The 16,567-nt window shown below is 39.8% G+C and overlaps 1 protein-coding gene and 1 pseudogene across 2 annotated transcripts in view; one reads left to right on the top strand and one right to left on the bottom strand.

Annotated features, from left to right (window-relative positions):
• FLT1 (fms related receptor tyrosine kinase 1) overlaps positions 1–16,567 on the bottom strand; it is a 196,752-nt gene that overhangs the window by 58,722 nt on the left and 121,463 nt on the right. Inside the window, exon 15 of one of the 2 annotated variants that reach the window (XM_074387903.1) lies at positions 11,155–11,482. The exons of the other annotated variant lie outside the window; for it this stretch is intronic. Within the exon in view, the coding sequence (XP_074244004.1) occupies positions 11,400–11,482 (83 nt within the window). The 3' untranslated portion in view covers positions 11,155–11,399. Of the gene's footprint in view, positions 1–11,154; positions 11,483–16,567 lie in introns of those variants that run through there. 2 annotated transcript variants of the gene reach the window in all.
• Positions 1,910–2,661, top strand: LOC101035298 (mortality factor 4-like protein 1 pseudogene; annotated as a pseudogene).

Genomic DNA, 16,567 nt, shown 5'->3' with positions numbered 1-16,567 from the left:
AAACAAAAAACAGCTACTTCTGTAACACAACCTTCTTCCTATCATTATGCATTCAGACAAGGAAATCCGAGCTCTAGTGAACCTGGGGCAGGGTTGCTTATTTGTTTTCTCTGGGTCCAGGCTTTCTTTTTCTTTTTCTTTCTTTCTTTTTTCTTTCTTTCTTTCTTTTTTTTTTTTTTTCCAGGCTTTCTAATAGCACCTTCATCACCCAGCAAAACTGTGATCTCCAGCTTTGGAGATGCAGATCCATCTACCCTGTAGAAAGAAACGCGAAGCAGCTGCCATGCCCAACCTGGAAAGTTGCAGATATCAAGAAGGCAGCATATCTAATAATAACAAGTATCAATTACTCAACATTCTTTATGTGCTCGGCACTATGTGACACACTTTCATACCTTGACATTTACAACCAACCTGTTAGCTAATATTGTCTTCCTTTTACAAATGAGGACACTGAGATTCTGCGAGGTTAAGTAACTTCACCAAGAGCATGCAGTTTGACTGAAAGCACATTTCTGGCATATGGGTCAAAGGAAATAATATTTCATTTGTCATAAAGCTTGGTGAGTCAGTATAGCTTACTGATAAGAGTTTGCCTGGCCTGTTTTAATCCATGCATTAGCACTTCAAGCTTTGTCACTTAGGCAAGTTACTTAATCTTTCTAAGTTTCAGTTTCCTTAATCTTAAGATAAAAATGGAAGTAATTCTTACTCTATAAGTGAAAAAATAAATGGACTTTATTTATTTTATAATGCAAGCCCACGGCACATAGTAAGTGCTCAGTAAATGTAAGTTTAAGGGTTACTACAGAATACAGTGTAGTAGAAGGAGCCCTATGAATTTTCAGACCCCCCCAAAAGGGTTCAAGACCTTGAAGCTTCAATACTTTGTACTATCACCAAGTGTTTGTTAAGTATTTACTCTACCATCAGTTAGTATTGCAAAACAAACAGCAGGCTAAGATGTAGGCAGGCTAAGACATGGTATCTGTTGAGAAGGAAAATTAATTCATACCAACCACACATATACACGTTCTCTCTCTCCCACACTTACTCAACACATATACTCACTCACACACACAAACCAGCAAATAAAAAATGTTTACTGAATGAGAACGAATGAATGTAGCACAGGATATCTAATTAAGTGGGAAGTCTGGCACAGAGAAGGAGATCGGTAAGGAAAGGCATACTTGGGGAAGGCTGCATGGAAGAGATGGGCCTCGAGTTGAGGTTTGAAGGATTATCAGAGGTAAAGTGAGAAAGGAAAGCATGAGAAATGGCAGGATGTGGAAGTAAACAGGGATTGAGTACTTGTTCCAGAACAGTGATAAAATAGGCCTGGCCAGACTATAGGCTGTATTTCATTAGTTTAAGTAGTTTGTATTTTTCCTGATTATGAAAGATGTACTCAATATAGAAAGTTGAGAAATATTTAAAAGCATAAAAAAAGAAAATGTAATATTACAAAGCTATGGTAATCAAAACAGCCTAGTACTATTATAAAAACAGACCCACCAACCAATGGAATAGGCAACAGCCCAGAAATAACCCAAACATCTAAGGTCAATTGATTTTTGACAAGGAGCCAAGAACACACAATGGAGAAACGACAGTCTCCTTAATAAATGGTGTTAGAGTCGTGGGTGGTGGAAGGAGGAGGGAGCGAATCACTTATAAATAGCGCCGAGGAAGGACCTGAAGCCTAAATTCCAGGAGAGTAAGCGAGTGCTGTGCTTTCATGGGCCTCTTCCGTATGAAGCAAAGTGTGTAAAGGTTGCCATAAAGGACAAACAAGTGAAATACTTCATAAATTACAGTGGTTGGAATAAAAGTTGGGATGAGTAGGTTCCAGAGAGCCGAGTACTCAAATATGTGGACACCAATTCGCAGAAACAGCGAGAACTTCAGAAAGCCAATCAGGAGCAGTATGCAGAGGGGAAGATGAGAGGGGATGCCCCAGGAAAGAAAACATCTGGTCTGCAACAGAAAAATGTTGAAGTGAAAACAAAAAAGAACAAACAGAAAACACCTGGAAATGGAGATGGTGACAGTAACAGTGAGACCCCTCAGCCTCCTTGGAAGAAAAGGGCCCAGGTAGATCCTACTGTTGAAAATGAGGAAACATTCATGAACAGAGTTGAAGTTAAAGTAAAGATTCCTGAAGAACTAAGACCGTGGCTTGTTGATGACTGGGACTTAATTACCAGGCAAAAGCAGCTCTTTTATCTTCCTGCCAAGAAGAATGTGGATTCCATTCTTGAGGATTATGCAAATTATAAGAAATCTCATAGAAACACAGATAATAAGGAGTATGCGGTTAATGACGTTGTGTCAGGGATAAAAGAATACTTCAATGAAATGTTGGGTACCCAGCTACTCTACAAATTTGAGAAACCACAGTATGCTGAAATTCTTGCAGATTACCCTGATGCACACATGTCCCAGGTGTATGGAGCGCCACATCTACTGAGATTATTTGTACGAATTGGAGCAATGTTGGCCTATACACCTCTGGATGAGAAGAGCCTTGCTTTATTACTGAATTATCATCACAATTTCCTAAAGTACCTGGCAAAGAATTCTGCAACTTTGTTTAGTGCCAGTGATTATGAAGTGGCTTCTCCTGAGTACCATCGGAAAGCTGTGTGAGAGGCGCTCTCACTCATGTTTGGATCTCCGTAAACACATTTTTGTTCTTAGTGTATCTCTTGTACAAACGATGTGCTTTTAAGATGTTAGTGTATAACAATTGATGTTTGTTTTCTGTTTGATTTTAAACATAGAAAATAAAAGGGGTAATAGCTCCTTTAAATAAATAAATAAATAAATAAATAAATAAATAAATAAATAAATAAAATGGTGTTGGGAGGCCAGGTGCAGTAGCTCATGCCTGTAATCCCAGCACTTTGGGAGGCTGAGGTGGGTGGATTATGAGGTCAGGAGATTGAGAGCATCTTGGCCACCATGGTGAAACCTCGTCTCTACTAAAAATACAAAAAAAGATTTAGCAGGGCATGGTGGTGTGTGCCTATAATCCCAGCTGCTCAGGAGGCTGAAGCAGAGAATTGCCTGAACCCGGGAGGCGGAGGTTGCAGTGAGCTGAGATCGTGCCACTGCACTCCAGCCTGGGTGACAGAACGAGACTCCATTTCACAAAAGAAATTTTTAAAAAATGATGTTGGGAAAACTGGGTATCTGCAGACAGAAGAATGAAAATGGACCCTTCTCCCATTCCTTGTACAAAAATGAACTCGATATGGATAAAAAACTTAAATTTAAGACCTGAAACTATAAAACTACTAGAAGAAAATTGGGGGAAAAATGCCATGATAATGCTCTGGGAAGAGATTTCTTGGATATGACCCCAAAAGCACAGGCAACAAAAGCAAAACTAGGCAAATGGGATTGCACCAATCTAAAAGACTTTGACACAGCAAAGAAAACAATTAATATAGTGAAGAGATAACCTACAGATTGGAAAAAAAATTTGCATATCATACATCAGATAAGGAGCCAATATCCAAAATACACAGAGAACTCAAACTACTCAATAACAAGGAAACAATCTTGGTTGAGGGGTTTCAATTCAATGTAGAAGGAAAGAGAGTCACGGAGATTTTTGAGCATAGTGAAAGCAACATTTAAGGACGTTCAGTCTAGAAGGAGAATACAGGCTGGACTGGAATGAGGAAAGCACAGTCTGTAAGTCCTGCTCATCAGTTGTAATTCAGGCAAGGAATGACGAAGTCTCAAACTTGGATGGTGGGAAAGGAAGTGGAGAGAAAGAAATGGAAACATTTTGTAGAAACAACCTATAGGAATTAGTGCTTTACTGGATACAGCAGTAGAAAAAGAGCTAGATGAGTCCAAGGTGATTTCAATATTTTAAACCCCTATAACAGGAAAAAAGACAGCTCTTCCCTATAACGTTGGCTAAGTCATTTAATCGCTTTGGGGCTATTTCCCCATCTGTAAGTGAGAATAATACCTGCTCCACCTGTTTCATGACCAGTTGAGGTAACTTAAATGGAAGCATTGGAGCTTTGAGAAGTATAAGATACAGCGTAAGTGGCAATCACAGAAAATAAAAGTGGCTATAGAGTTGCTCGGGGTCAATGAATATTTATAATGGCAACTATTTTGCTACCTACAATCATTACAATCATCTCCATTGCAGCAGATCCGAACCTCAGCCAATTTTCTATCACTCAAGGGTAGCATTATGGGCTGGGCATGGCAGCTCATGCTTGTAATACCAGCACTTTGGGAGGGCGAGGTGGGAGAATCGATGAAGCCCAGGAGTTCGAGATCAGCCTGGGCAACATAGTGACATTCCATCTCTACTAAAAATTAAAAAAAAAAAAAAAAAAAAAAAAAAAAAAGAGGCTAGCACCATGAGCAAATAAAATCAAAGGACTTGGATTTCACCCAAAGAGAGTATGTAATTATGAAAGATGGGAGATAGTAGCCAGGATGCTCATGAGCTAACATCATCTGGCACAGATTCCTCTTTCCAGCCCAAGGAGGGGAGGAGATGGAGTGAGAAGGTGTCCAAATTCAATGGGCAAAGCTCTCCTTTCTGATGTGCCCTCATATTGCACTTTAACAAATGACACAGAGACACTGATGTGTACCCATTAGTTAGATAGGCCACTCAGACGCTCAGAACCATCATCAGGTCCTTGCTCATCCTCCACTCTTGCTATTTATTTCCCTTCTTACAAAAATAAGCATGTCATTACCCTTATAATCTGTCTCCATCCCTCAGATCTTTTGTTCATACTTAATTCATTGTTGTCTCCCCTGGTTTCTCTAATTCTTTAATCTGTTGATACCCACTTTATGTGACTCAATCCGTAGGATGCAGGATCTCGTCTGCTGAGGAAAATGCCTTTTTAAAAGGGTTTTATTTTTAGTTTAATTTTAATATTTTTGACTAAGCACTTCCAAAAATTTTAAAGTGAAGAAATGCATAACCATGTATCTACCATTAAGATGATTAGATGTCAACATTTTGCCATATTTGCTTTAGACAGACCCATTTCTCTCTTTTATATGACATAAAATTTATAGATACTTTATTCCTTCCTTTACCCTCTCTCTCCAGAGGTATCTGAACTTGGTGTGTAAATTCTCATGCATGTTTTTGTACTTTTTCTACATAGGTATGCATTGCTACAGAATACAGAATATTATTTTGTGTGCTTAAAAATTCTAAATACGCCTGTAATGCCAGCGCTTTGGGAGGCCAAGGTCAGCGGATCATGAGGTCAGGAGTTTAAGACCAGCCTGGCCAATATGGTAAAACCCCATCTCTACTAAAATACAAAAAATTAGCCAGGAGTGGTGGCACGTGCCTGTAATCCCAGTTACTCTGGAGGCTGAGGCAGGAGAATCTCTTGAACCCAGGAGGAGGAGGTTGTGGTGAGGGGAGATCATGCCACTGTACTCCAGCCTGGGCGACAGGCAAGACTCCGTCTCAAAAAAACCCAAAAATTCTGAGTAACTGGTATCATAGAGTATATATATAATTTTTCAACTTGATTGTTTGCCCATTCAGCAATACTTTTATCCTTTTTTTTTGCCCAGGCTGGAGTGCAGTGGCCTGATCTCAGCTCAGTGCAACCTTTGCCTACTGGGTTCAAGCGATTCTCCTGTCTCGGCCTCCAGAGTAGCTGGAATTACAGGCGTCTGCCACCTCCCTGGCTACTTTTTGTATTTTAAATAGAGATGGGGTTTCACCATGTTGGCCAGGCTGGTCTCAAACTCCTGACCTCAGATGATCCGCTTGCCTCCACCTCCCAAAGTGCTAAGATTACAAGTGTGAGCCACTGTGCCCGGCCAATATTTATCCTTGTCGATGAATGTAGCTAGAATTTAGTTTTAAACTAATGTATAATATTCTGTTGTATAAAAAAGCTATAGGTTTTAAATTTAACTTAACTTTTTCTTAGATGGGGTCTTGCTCTGTCGCCCAGGATGGAGTTCAGTGGTGCAATCACAGCTCACTGCAGCCTCAATCTCCCAACTTCAAGCAATCCTCCCACCTCAGCCTCCTGAGCAGCTGGGACCACAGCTAAGTTTTTTTTTTTTTGAGATGGAGTTTCGCACTTGTTACCCAGGCTGGAGTGCAATGGCGCGATCTCGGCTCACCGCAACCTCCGCCTCCTGGGTTCAGGCAATTCTCCTGCCTCAGCCTCCCGAGTAGCTGGGATTACAGGTACGTGCCGCCATGCCCAGCTAATTTTTTGTATTTTTAGTAGAGACGGGGTTTCACCATGTTGGCCTGGATGGTCTTGATCTCCTGACCTCGTGATCCACCCACCTCGGCCTCCCAAAGTGCTGGGATTACAGGCATGAGCCACCGCGCCCGGCCCACAGCTAAGTTTTAAATTTGTTGTAGAGATGAGGGTCTCACTATGTTGCTCAGGCTGGTCTTGAACTCCTGGACTCAAGTGGTCCTCCCACCTTGGCCTCCCAAAGTGCTGGGATTACAGGTGAGGGTCACTCTATCTGGCCCAGAGATGTTTTAAAACTCTACTTTTCTACTGTAGGACAGTTTGGTAGTTTTTCCTTTTTTGCTGTTATAAAAAAGGCTGTAATGAACATATGTGAAACACCGTTATGTACACTTCTCCTTATGCTGGGTTGTAGAATATACTCATTTTCAACTCTACCAAGTATTACACAATTGTCTTCCAAAATACCAACCTACGCTTAACCAGCAGTGAATAAGAGCTCCCCCTTTCTCATATATTCACCAATATTTGGTGTTATCATGCTTTTTAATTGATGGCAAAATGATTGATGTAAAATGGTATCTTGCTGTGGTTTTAATCTACATTTCTCTGATTACTAGTTAGGTGAATATTTTATTTTATTTTATTTTTGAGATGGAGTCTTGCTTTGTCACCAGGCTGGAGTGCAGTGGCGCTATCTCGGCTCACTGCAACCTCCACTTCCCAAGTTCAAGCTCTTCTCCTGCCTCAGCCACCCAAGCAGCTGGAACTACAGGCATGCACACCCAGCTAATTTTTGTATTTTTAGTGGTGATGGGGTTTTACCATGTTGGCCAAGATGGTCTTGATCCCTTGACCTCATGATCCTCCTGCCTCGGCCTCCCAAAATGCTGGGGTTTACAGGTGTGAGTCATCATACCTGACCAGTGAAATATTTTTATTGGCCATTCAGGTTTCTCTTTCTGTCAGTTGCCTGTTCCTATCCTTTGCCCATTTTTCTATTGTCCTATTTGTCTTTTCATCAATGATTTTATGGTTCTTTATATGTTTGGGATGCTAATTCTTTGTTGGCATAATACGTTTCAAGTCTTCCTTCATGGTATGAACAGTCTTTTAAATTTCACTTATGGTAAATTTTTATTTTATTTATTTACTTATTTATTGAGATGAGGTCTCTTTCTGTTGCCCAGACTACAGTGGCAAAATCAGAGCTCACTGCATCTTAAACTCTTGGGCTCAAGTGATCCTTCGCCTCAGCCTCCCAAGTAGTTGGGATTACAGGCATAAGCCATGGTCCCTGGCCATGGTTAATTTTTCATACAAAGCTTTAAATTTTTTAACATAATCAAATTTATCAGTATTTTTTATTACACTTTGTGCTTTTTGTTACTTAAGAAATCTTTTTCTACCCTGATAATCATAAAACATTCACCATGTATACTTTCTTACTAAAATCTGTTTAAAAGATTCATTTAATATTTTACATTTTCTAATTACGGTTTTTAATCTATATAGATTTTCCTTTGGGGAGGGGTACATGTATACTGTAAAGTAAGGACCTAATTCTTACCATATAAATAGCCAATTATCCCAGCATCACTTATTGAATAATATCTTCTTTTCCTACCAAGTTTTTGTGCCAGCTCTGTTCAACTATCTGAATTTTTTTATGTTGAAGCTCCCATGTATTTGTATATTTGTGGTTCTGTTTCTAGGCTCTTTATTTATTATAGTGATCTATTTATCTATCCCTGTACCACATAAGTTAAATTACGATTGCTAGACAACACATCTTGATGTTTGTTATGGCCTGACCAGATCTTTTTCAAAATGGTCTTGACTATTCTTGGCCCTTTATACTTCAATACTTTATACTTCAGGGTTTGCTTGTCAAATTCTGTAAAAAGCACGATTTGAATGTTTATTGGAATTCTACTGAGTTTGTATTATATTATAATTTGGGGGAAATGGTCATATTTTTAGGTGGAATCATATGAAATTGCCAATACTTTGACCTACAAAAATGGCAATATGGTTCTACCTAACAATTATTGTTTTCATAGAAGAATATTGACTATCTTTGAGTCATTTAGGTTTTCATTTATGTCATTTAATAGTTTTATGATTTTTCTCTTTAAATATCCTTTTCTTTAGTTATATTTATTCTTATATATATTTTATAATTTTGTTATTATGCAAAATAGTATTGGGGTCTTTGAAAGTTCACTCTGTTTGAATTTTCTCTTTCCTCTTTGGGTATAAGTCATTAGAACAAACATGCAAAACTCACTTTTTTTTTTTTTTTTTTTTTTTGAGGTGGAGTCTCGATCTGTTGCCCAGGCTGGAATGAAGTGGTGCAATTTCAGCTCACTGCAACCTCTGCTCCTGGGGTCAAGTGATGCTTCTGCCTCAGCTTCCCTAGTAGCTGAGATTATGGTCATGTGCCACCACGCCTGGCTAATTTTTGTATTTTTAGTAGAGAGGTGGTTTTACCATTTTGGCCAGGCTGGTCTTGAATGTCTGACCTCAAGTGATCCACCCACCTCAGCCTCCCAAAGTGCTGGGATTACAGGTGTGAGCCACCACGCCCAGCCAGAACTCATAAACATGATGTTTTGCTTTGTGTTTCTGAGATAATTTAGTCATAGGTCTGTTTGCTTGCTTCTAAAAGATAGCCTAAGTCATTTCCATGTGCTTGTTTGTGTATTTCCTTGGTGTCTGAATAAAGATTATTTAACTGCTGAAGACATAACAATTCCCATGGAAACTCATTATTTATTTCTCTTTAAGAAGCTGTATAAGATGGACCAACAGGGCACAGAGCAGCACTTGCAAACATAGATGCCTTCAGGAGCCAGGCACATAATATATTAGCTATACTAATCATTTGCAGTTTGTTCTAAGCCTCAATGACTTTACACAGTGATTCCCTTGATGCTTGGGTAGCATTTGCTTGTTCTTTAATATTCAGCTCAGGATTAGCTGCTCCAGAAAGCATCTTCTTCTTTTTTTTTTTTTTTTTTTTGAGATGGAGTTTTGCTCTTGTTGCCCAGGCTGGCATGATCTCGGCTCACTGCAACTTCCACCTCCCAGATTCATGTGATTCTTATGCCTCAGCCTCCCGAGTAGCTGGGATTTGCAGGTGCCTGCCATCACACCTGGCTATTTTTTTCTATTTTTAGTAGAGACAGGGTTTCACCATGTTGGCCAGGCTAGTCTTGAACTCCTGACCTCAGGTGATACAGCCACCTGGGCCTCCTAAAGTGCTGGGATTGCAGGCGTTGAGCCACTGTGCCTGGTGGGAAGCATCTTCCGATGCTCTTGGACCCCATCTCTGTGCATGACAGGATGACACTCCTGTGTCACCCTGTGCATGCCCCTCCTCTGGCACTTACCATTTTGTTGTTAAAATTGCAGACTTTCTTATCTGCCCATTCCACCGTGGGCTCCTGGAGAATGGTAATGCTACCGTATTCATTACTAAGTCTTCAGTGTCTAGTGCAGGGCCAACAGACAGCTGACCTTCAGTAACTGAGGAAAATGACCACATAAATCAAGACAATGGAAAATGGCATGTAGAGGAAAATGGCAAATGGAGGAGGGGAGTGAGCTTTGCAATCTTTGCTGAATATGATGAAGCTAAGCTAGTTATTAGTGCTAACTCCCCGGATGGTAGTATGGACTGATGCCATGCAGCATGCCAAGCTCACCTCAGAATTTGTAAAATTGTGTCAGTTAATTTTGTTATCTTAAGGTTCAAAAAGCCTCAGTTCCTGGAGCTTAGAATGCAAACTCTGGTGGTTCCATGCATTTGCTAGCACATTAAACCCCAAGAGGACAAGTAAAACTTTACACTGGGCTGTTTCTGTAGAAATGTGTTATGTCCTCTAAGGTATCTGATGGTGAAACTTAGTGTGAGGATTTGAATAACCTATTATCCTGGTTGCTAATGGAGAATGTGGATAAGTCTTTGACCATGATGGCTTCATTTATTTATGGGATATTGTCTAAATTTTCAAGATGTCCAATTTTAAAGGTGGAATTTTCAAGGGACTTTGTAGACAGTTTTATTACTTCCCATTATACCTTAAGGTGAAGGACAATCTTGTCACTTTATATATAAGCACCATATTGCCCAGGGAAGAGCATGGAATATAATTTTAATCCAATTCGCCACTGAGTAAATAAATCTGTAGAGCTTTTGAATTCACCTATTTGATTAAATAAATGCAGGCCATGTGTTTGCCTCCTGTTCTTCACATACACAAAAATGGCTTGTTGCTCTCCTAAACTGGCCTACTAGTCTGACCAGTGACTTCTGTTCTGTTGCTCAGTTGACCATCTGTACTGTTGACTTAGAGAATATTATGTTCATCCACTTTAGCCCAACTAATATTTGTCATGAGAACTCTCTTCTTTATTCATCAAAGTCCAATTCAGATGACATCTCCTTCATGAAATCTCCCCGATTAGCCATGAGAAGTGCTAATTTTTATCTGATGTTACTTTATACTACTGGCATTGCATATTTATAAACTGACTTTGTATCTATTATGTTTCAGTTTTTCAAAGGTGAGGATTATGTTATGTTGCTTATTTTCATTTTCTCGAGAACATAATAAAGGGTCAGGCTCAGAGTAGGCAATTAATATATGTATGTTAAGTTTAATAGAATAAAAAGTGAGTTTTATTTATCTATTTATTTATTTCAAGATGGAGTTTTGCTCTTGTTCCCCAGGCTGGAGTGCAATGAGTGATCTCAGCTTGCTGCATTCTCTGCCTCCTGGGTTTGAGTGATTCTCCTGTCCCAGCCTCCTGAGTAGCTGGGAATACAGGCATGCACCACCATGCCCAGCTAATTTTGTATTTTTAGTAGATATGGGGTTTCACCATGTTGATTAGACAGGTCTCGAACTCCTGACATCAAATTATCCACCTGCCTCAGCCTCCCAAAGTGCTCGGATTATAGGCGTGAACCACTGTGCCTGGCCATGTTTGTTATTGTTATGATAGTCTTGGCTCTCCAACTAAAGGATAAGTTCTTTGAAGTTGACACATAACATGTTTTCAATAAATGGTAGCTATGATGACGATGATGATGATGATGATAAATTCTTTGAAGTTGACGCATATTATGTTTTCAATAAATGGTAGCTATCATGATGACGATGATGACGATGATGATGATGATGATGATGATGATGATGATGATGATGGTGATGATGTTGATGTATACAGTTCTAGGTACACAGTAAATAATCATATCTTTAGATTGACAGCTTTTAATTCATTCGCTAAGAGCTGTGTCCGAACTAAGAACCATAAGAGCCAAAATATAGAGATGGCTAAAGGTGACCCAGGAAAGGTAGAGGCAGGATGTCAGACTGACTTTCCACAAAGGAGATTTTATATATCCAGTCAAACTTTGGATGTTTTGAAAACTATGTCCAAGGAAGAGAAATTCAAGTTTAGTCAAATGGCAAAGGCTGACAAAATTGGTAAATGAAGGCCAGGCATGGTGGCTCATGCCAGTAATCCCAACACTGGGACACCAAGGCGGGTGGATCACCTGAGGTCAAGAGTTTGAGACCAGCCTGGCCAACAGAGTGAAACCCTGTTTCTATTTAAAATACAAAAATTAGCCAGGTGTGGTGGAAGGCACCTGTAATCCCAGCTACTCGGGAGGCTGAGGCAGGAGAATTGCTTGAACCCAGGAGATGAAGGTTGCAGTGAGGTGAGATTGTGCCACTGCACTCCAGCATGGATGACAGAATGAGACTCCATCTCCAACAAAGAGAAAAAGAAAAGGAAAATGAAGAATGATGAATCCATTACATGACACTAAGAAGATGAGTGATGTCAGTGCTTCTGAATGGTTACCATGTGGTTTCTTCTTTATTGAGAATTTCACCCTAAGATCAAACCTCATGGCAAAGCCTTTCAGAATGTAAAAAAATTTAAAAAGCTGGTGAAGTATGGGATAATCTGAGACACAGTGAAAAGCAGCCTTGCAATAATGTGTTGGAAGAGAATAAAGCTGGAGAGAATATAAGGATGTTGCAAAACAGTGTCTAAAGGAGACCTGATGGCAGTGTGAGCCCTGATGAGACGATTTACTCTTCAGCCATGAAAACAACAGGAAAGAAGAAGAACACCTAGAAAAGAATAAGACTGGGGACAGTGATGAAAAAGGCTGTAAAGGCTAGGCATGGAGGATCCCAGCACTTTGGGAAGCCAAGGCATGCGGATCATGAGGTCAAGTGATCAAGACCATACTGGCCAACATGGTGAAACCCTATCTCTACTAAAAATACAAAAATTAGCTGGGCGTGGTAGCACACACCTGTAATCCCAGCTACTTGGGAGGCTGAGGCAGTACAATTGCTTGAACCTGGGAGGCAAAGGTTGCAGTGACCTGAGATCGCACCACTGCACTCCAGCCTGGTGATAGAGCAAGGCTCCATCTCAAAAAATAAAAATAAATTTTAAAAAGATTTAAAAAAATTAGCCTGGCATGGGGGCATGTGCCTGTAGTTCCAACTACTTGTGGGGAGGGAGAGGTGTGAGGAGGCTGCAGTGAGCTGTGATCACGCCACTGTACTCCAGCCTGGGTGACAGAGCAAGACCCTGTCTCAAAAAGAAAAACAAAAAAAGCCATGTTATATTTTTTTCACTGTAACCTCTGAAAAAGGGAAACACCATAAACAAAGATCCTTTAATTTGGGATAATGTCTATTTCTTCACTACCTTAACTTACAAAATAGAGTTATGATAGCAGAATAAAGCCTTTAAGAGGCTATAGTTAAAATGAATCCTTTGAAACTGTGCCCAAAACACACATATTTTTAAATATTAAAAATGAGAGCATCTTTGTGTGCTTTCACTGTGAACTTTGTTCTTGTTCTAATAAAGCATTTCAGGATGATTCAGGTACTTAAAAATGTGTTAAATGGTACTAACTCTATGGTTATTATCTGTAATAACCTTAGCTATCAACTATGTTTGTTTGTTTATTTATTGAGACAGAGTTTTGCTCTTGTTGCCCAGGCTGGAGTGCAATGGCATGATCTCGGCTCACTGCAACTTCTGCCTCCTGAGTTCAAGTGATTCTCCTGCCTCAGCATCCTGAGTAGCTGGGATTACAGGCATGTGCCACCACACCCAGATAATTTTGTATTTTTAGTAGAGACAGGGTTTCTCCATGTTGGTCAGACTGGTCTCAAACTCCCAACCTCAGGTGACCCCCCCGCATCTTGGTCTCCCAAAGTGCTGGGATTACAGGGGTGAGCCACCATGCCCAGCCTTATTTATTTATTTATTTATTTATTTGAGATGGAGTCTTGCTCTGTCACCCAGGCTGGAGTGCAATGGCAGAATCTTGGCTCACTGCATCCTCTGCCTCCTGGGTTCAAGTGATTCTCCTGCCTCAGCCTCCCAAGTAGCTGGAATTAGAGGGGCCCACCACCATGCCCGGCTAATTTTTTGTATTTTTAGTAGAGATGAGGTTTCACCGTGTTAGCCAGGATGGTCTGGATCTTCTGACCTCATGATCTGCCCACCTTGGCCTCCCAAAGAGCTGGGATTACAGGGTGAGCCACCATACCTGGCATCAGTTATGTTTATTTGTAAACTGCGAATACAAACATGTAAGTGAGTGTGTGTATACAATCACACACTCCTGCCCCAATAAATTCTTGTGCTATGCTCTGATTGGCCATATCTTGTCCATAAGGCTGGATCCATTAGTTCTGCAGAAGGTGGACATTCACATACAGTGGCTTTTTTTTCTGTATGATGAAGTAGCAATTCTAATGACCATTTTAAGACAGGAAAATCGGTGCTATTGCACTATGTAAGAAGTTAGTCAAGAAAGTGTTTTTCTCTCAATAGAGGAGTAGTGACATAAATTATGGGAATATATTTCATATTACAGTGTATGCCTGCTAAAAAGAATGGAGTAGAACAGTATGTACTGAAAAAGAAAGACCTCCAAGATACATTAAGTAATAAAAGCAAGTCTTAAGTAATAAAAGCAAGTCTTAAAACAATACTTATGGTGTGACCTCAACTCAAATTTTATCTCAGAAATGCTAGGTTTCCCATACAAGCCTACTACCAGTCATTCAGTGTAATCCATTATCTTATTTTCATCACAACAGTGATGATGATCAGAATTTATACCATATGCTTATATAGAAGTCCCCCTGTATCTGTGGTTTCAGTTTATCACCGTGCAAAAATATTAAATGGAAAATTCCATAAATAAACAATTTATAAGTTTTAAATTGTACGCCATTCTGAGTAGCATGATGAAGTCTCTCGCTGTCTTGCTCTGTCCCGCCCAGGACATGAATCTTCCCATTGTCCTGCACCTCCACACTGTAGCTGCTACTTGTCTGTGAGTCCCTTAGGAGCTGGCTGGCCTACCAGATAGACTATCCCAGTATCTCAGTGCTTGTGTTTAAAGAACACTTATTTTCCTCAATAAGGGCTCCAACATACACGAATAGTGATAAAGCTGTGAAGTACTTCCTTTAAGTTAAAGAGTGAAAGTTCTTGACTTAGTAAGAAAAGAAAAAAATCATATGCTGTGGCTGGCTAAGATCTATGGTAAGAATGAACTCTCTATCCAAGAAATTGTAAAGAAGAAAAAGAAACCTGTGCTAGTTTTATTGTCACACCTGAAACTGTAGAAGTTACCTGTGGAAAGTGCTCAGTTAGGATGAAAAAGGCATTTAAGTTTGTGGATAGAAGGCATGAACAGAGCATGTTCTGATGCACAGCAATTGGTACTATCTTAGGTGTCAGGCAACCCCTTGGGGTCTTGGAACAGATCCCCTGTGGATAAGAAGACATGACTGTAGTTTTGTTTGTTAAATTTGTTGTCTGTGGTTTTCCATTAGAATGTAAATTCAAGGTTCCTGTTTTGTATCCAGCACCTAATGTACCTGTCACTGAGTTGACCATTTCAGTGAACATTTATTGAATGAATGAATCACTGGTGTGATACACACACACACACACACACACACACACACACACACACACACATGCATATTATATATAATATATATGCATATATTATACACACATATATTTATATATAAATACATATTTAAAAACTCAGGCACTGGCTCTTAGTTTTGGGGTTAGTGTCTTTGGACAGTGTACAGCCTCTGAGAGATCTCTGGGATGACTGCTGGGAGAGTTTGCCACCCCCTCTACCCCTACGACGTCCCCAGATCTCTTTGTATTTCTTCTCTTTGTTTTTCTTCATTCCTCATTTCTTTTTCTCGGCCATTGGTCCCTCAAGGATTGACTGCTCTTCAGACAAAATTTGCTGCTGATTTTGGCCATGCTCAAAGTACATTTCCGTGTGTTGCAAGAGGTCACAGAATCAAAAGAGGAGGCTAATTCATAGTCAAAAAAGGAGAAGCTTTAATGGGCATGGGATTTCCAATTGCGGTTATGGAAAAGTTCTGTAACTAGATAGTAGTGATGGTTTTGCAGTGTTGTGAATGTACTTAGTGCCACTGAATTGTACACTTTAAAATGGTTAAAATGGTAAAATTTATGTTATGTGCATTTTGCCACAATTAAAAAAAAAAGAGGCCTGGGCAACGTAGAGAGATCCTCATCTCTACAAAATAAAAAAAAATAGCTAGGTATAATGGTATGAGGCTATAGTCCCAGCTACGCGGGAGGCTGAAGTGAGAGGGTCAGCTGAGCTTGGGAGGTTCAGGTTGCAATGATCCATGATCATGCCACTGTACCTGTACCTGGGCAATAGAACAAGACCCTGTCTCAAAAAAAACATAATAATAAAAAATAAAAAACCCTTTTCTAAAGTGATGCCCACATTTGCAAGTTCTCTCCTATTTCTTATCTCCTAAATTTTTTATTTAAAAATTTAAGAGGACCTAACACGCAAACACACACAAACACACACCATCACCACCACCAAACTTAAACAACTAGCAGGGGACCTTGCTATTTATATGAATAGGTGTTTGTATTGACCAATGTATGATCCCTCAGTTGGACCTTACTGTGGCCAGCAACTTTCAGGAAGCTTTTCTGGGCTGAATGGAGATTTGGATGTTATGCTATAAAATACATCCAGGAAATTTTCTTTAGGCAAAGCATTAAGATAGGATATAATGCTACATATGTGTGTGTATACCTATGCATGTAGGTGCAAGACATAAATCACCTGGATCTTGCCTATAAAGAGAGATATTTTGCAGCTGAGTGATTTTTCATAAATAGCTTCTGTTGCTTTCCAGTTCAAAATGGAACTTAACTCATGGATTACTTTACTTTTC

Source organism: Saimiri boliviensis, chromosome 16, assembly GCF_048565385.1.
Source record: "Saimiri boliviensis isolate mSaiBol1 chromosome 16, mSaiBol1.pri, whole genome shotgun sequence".
NCBI classification, from domain to species: domain Eukaryota; kingdom Metazoa; phylum Chordata; class Mammalia; order Primates; family Cebidae; genus Saimiri; species Saimiri boliviensis.
The sequence above is the reverse complement of the archived record's forward strand: the minus strand, read 5'-3'. Positions and strand labels throughout refer to the sequence as shown.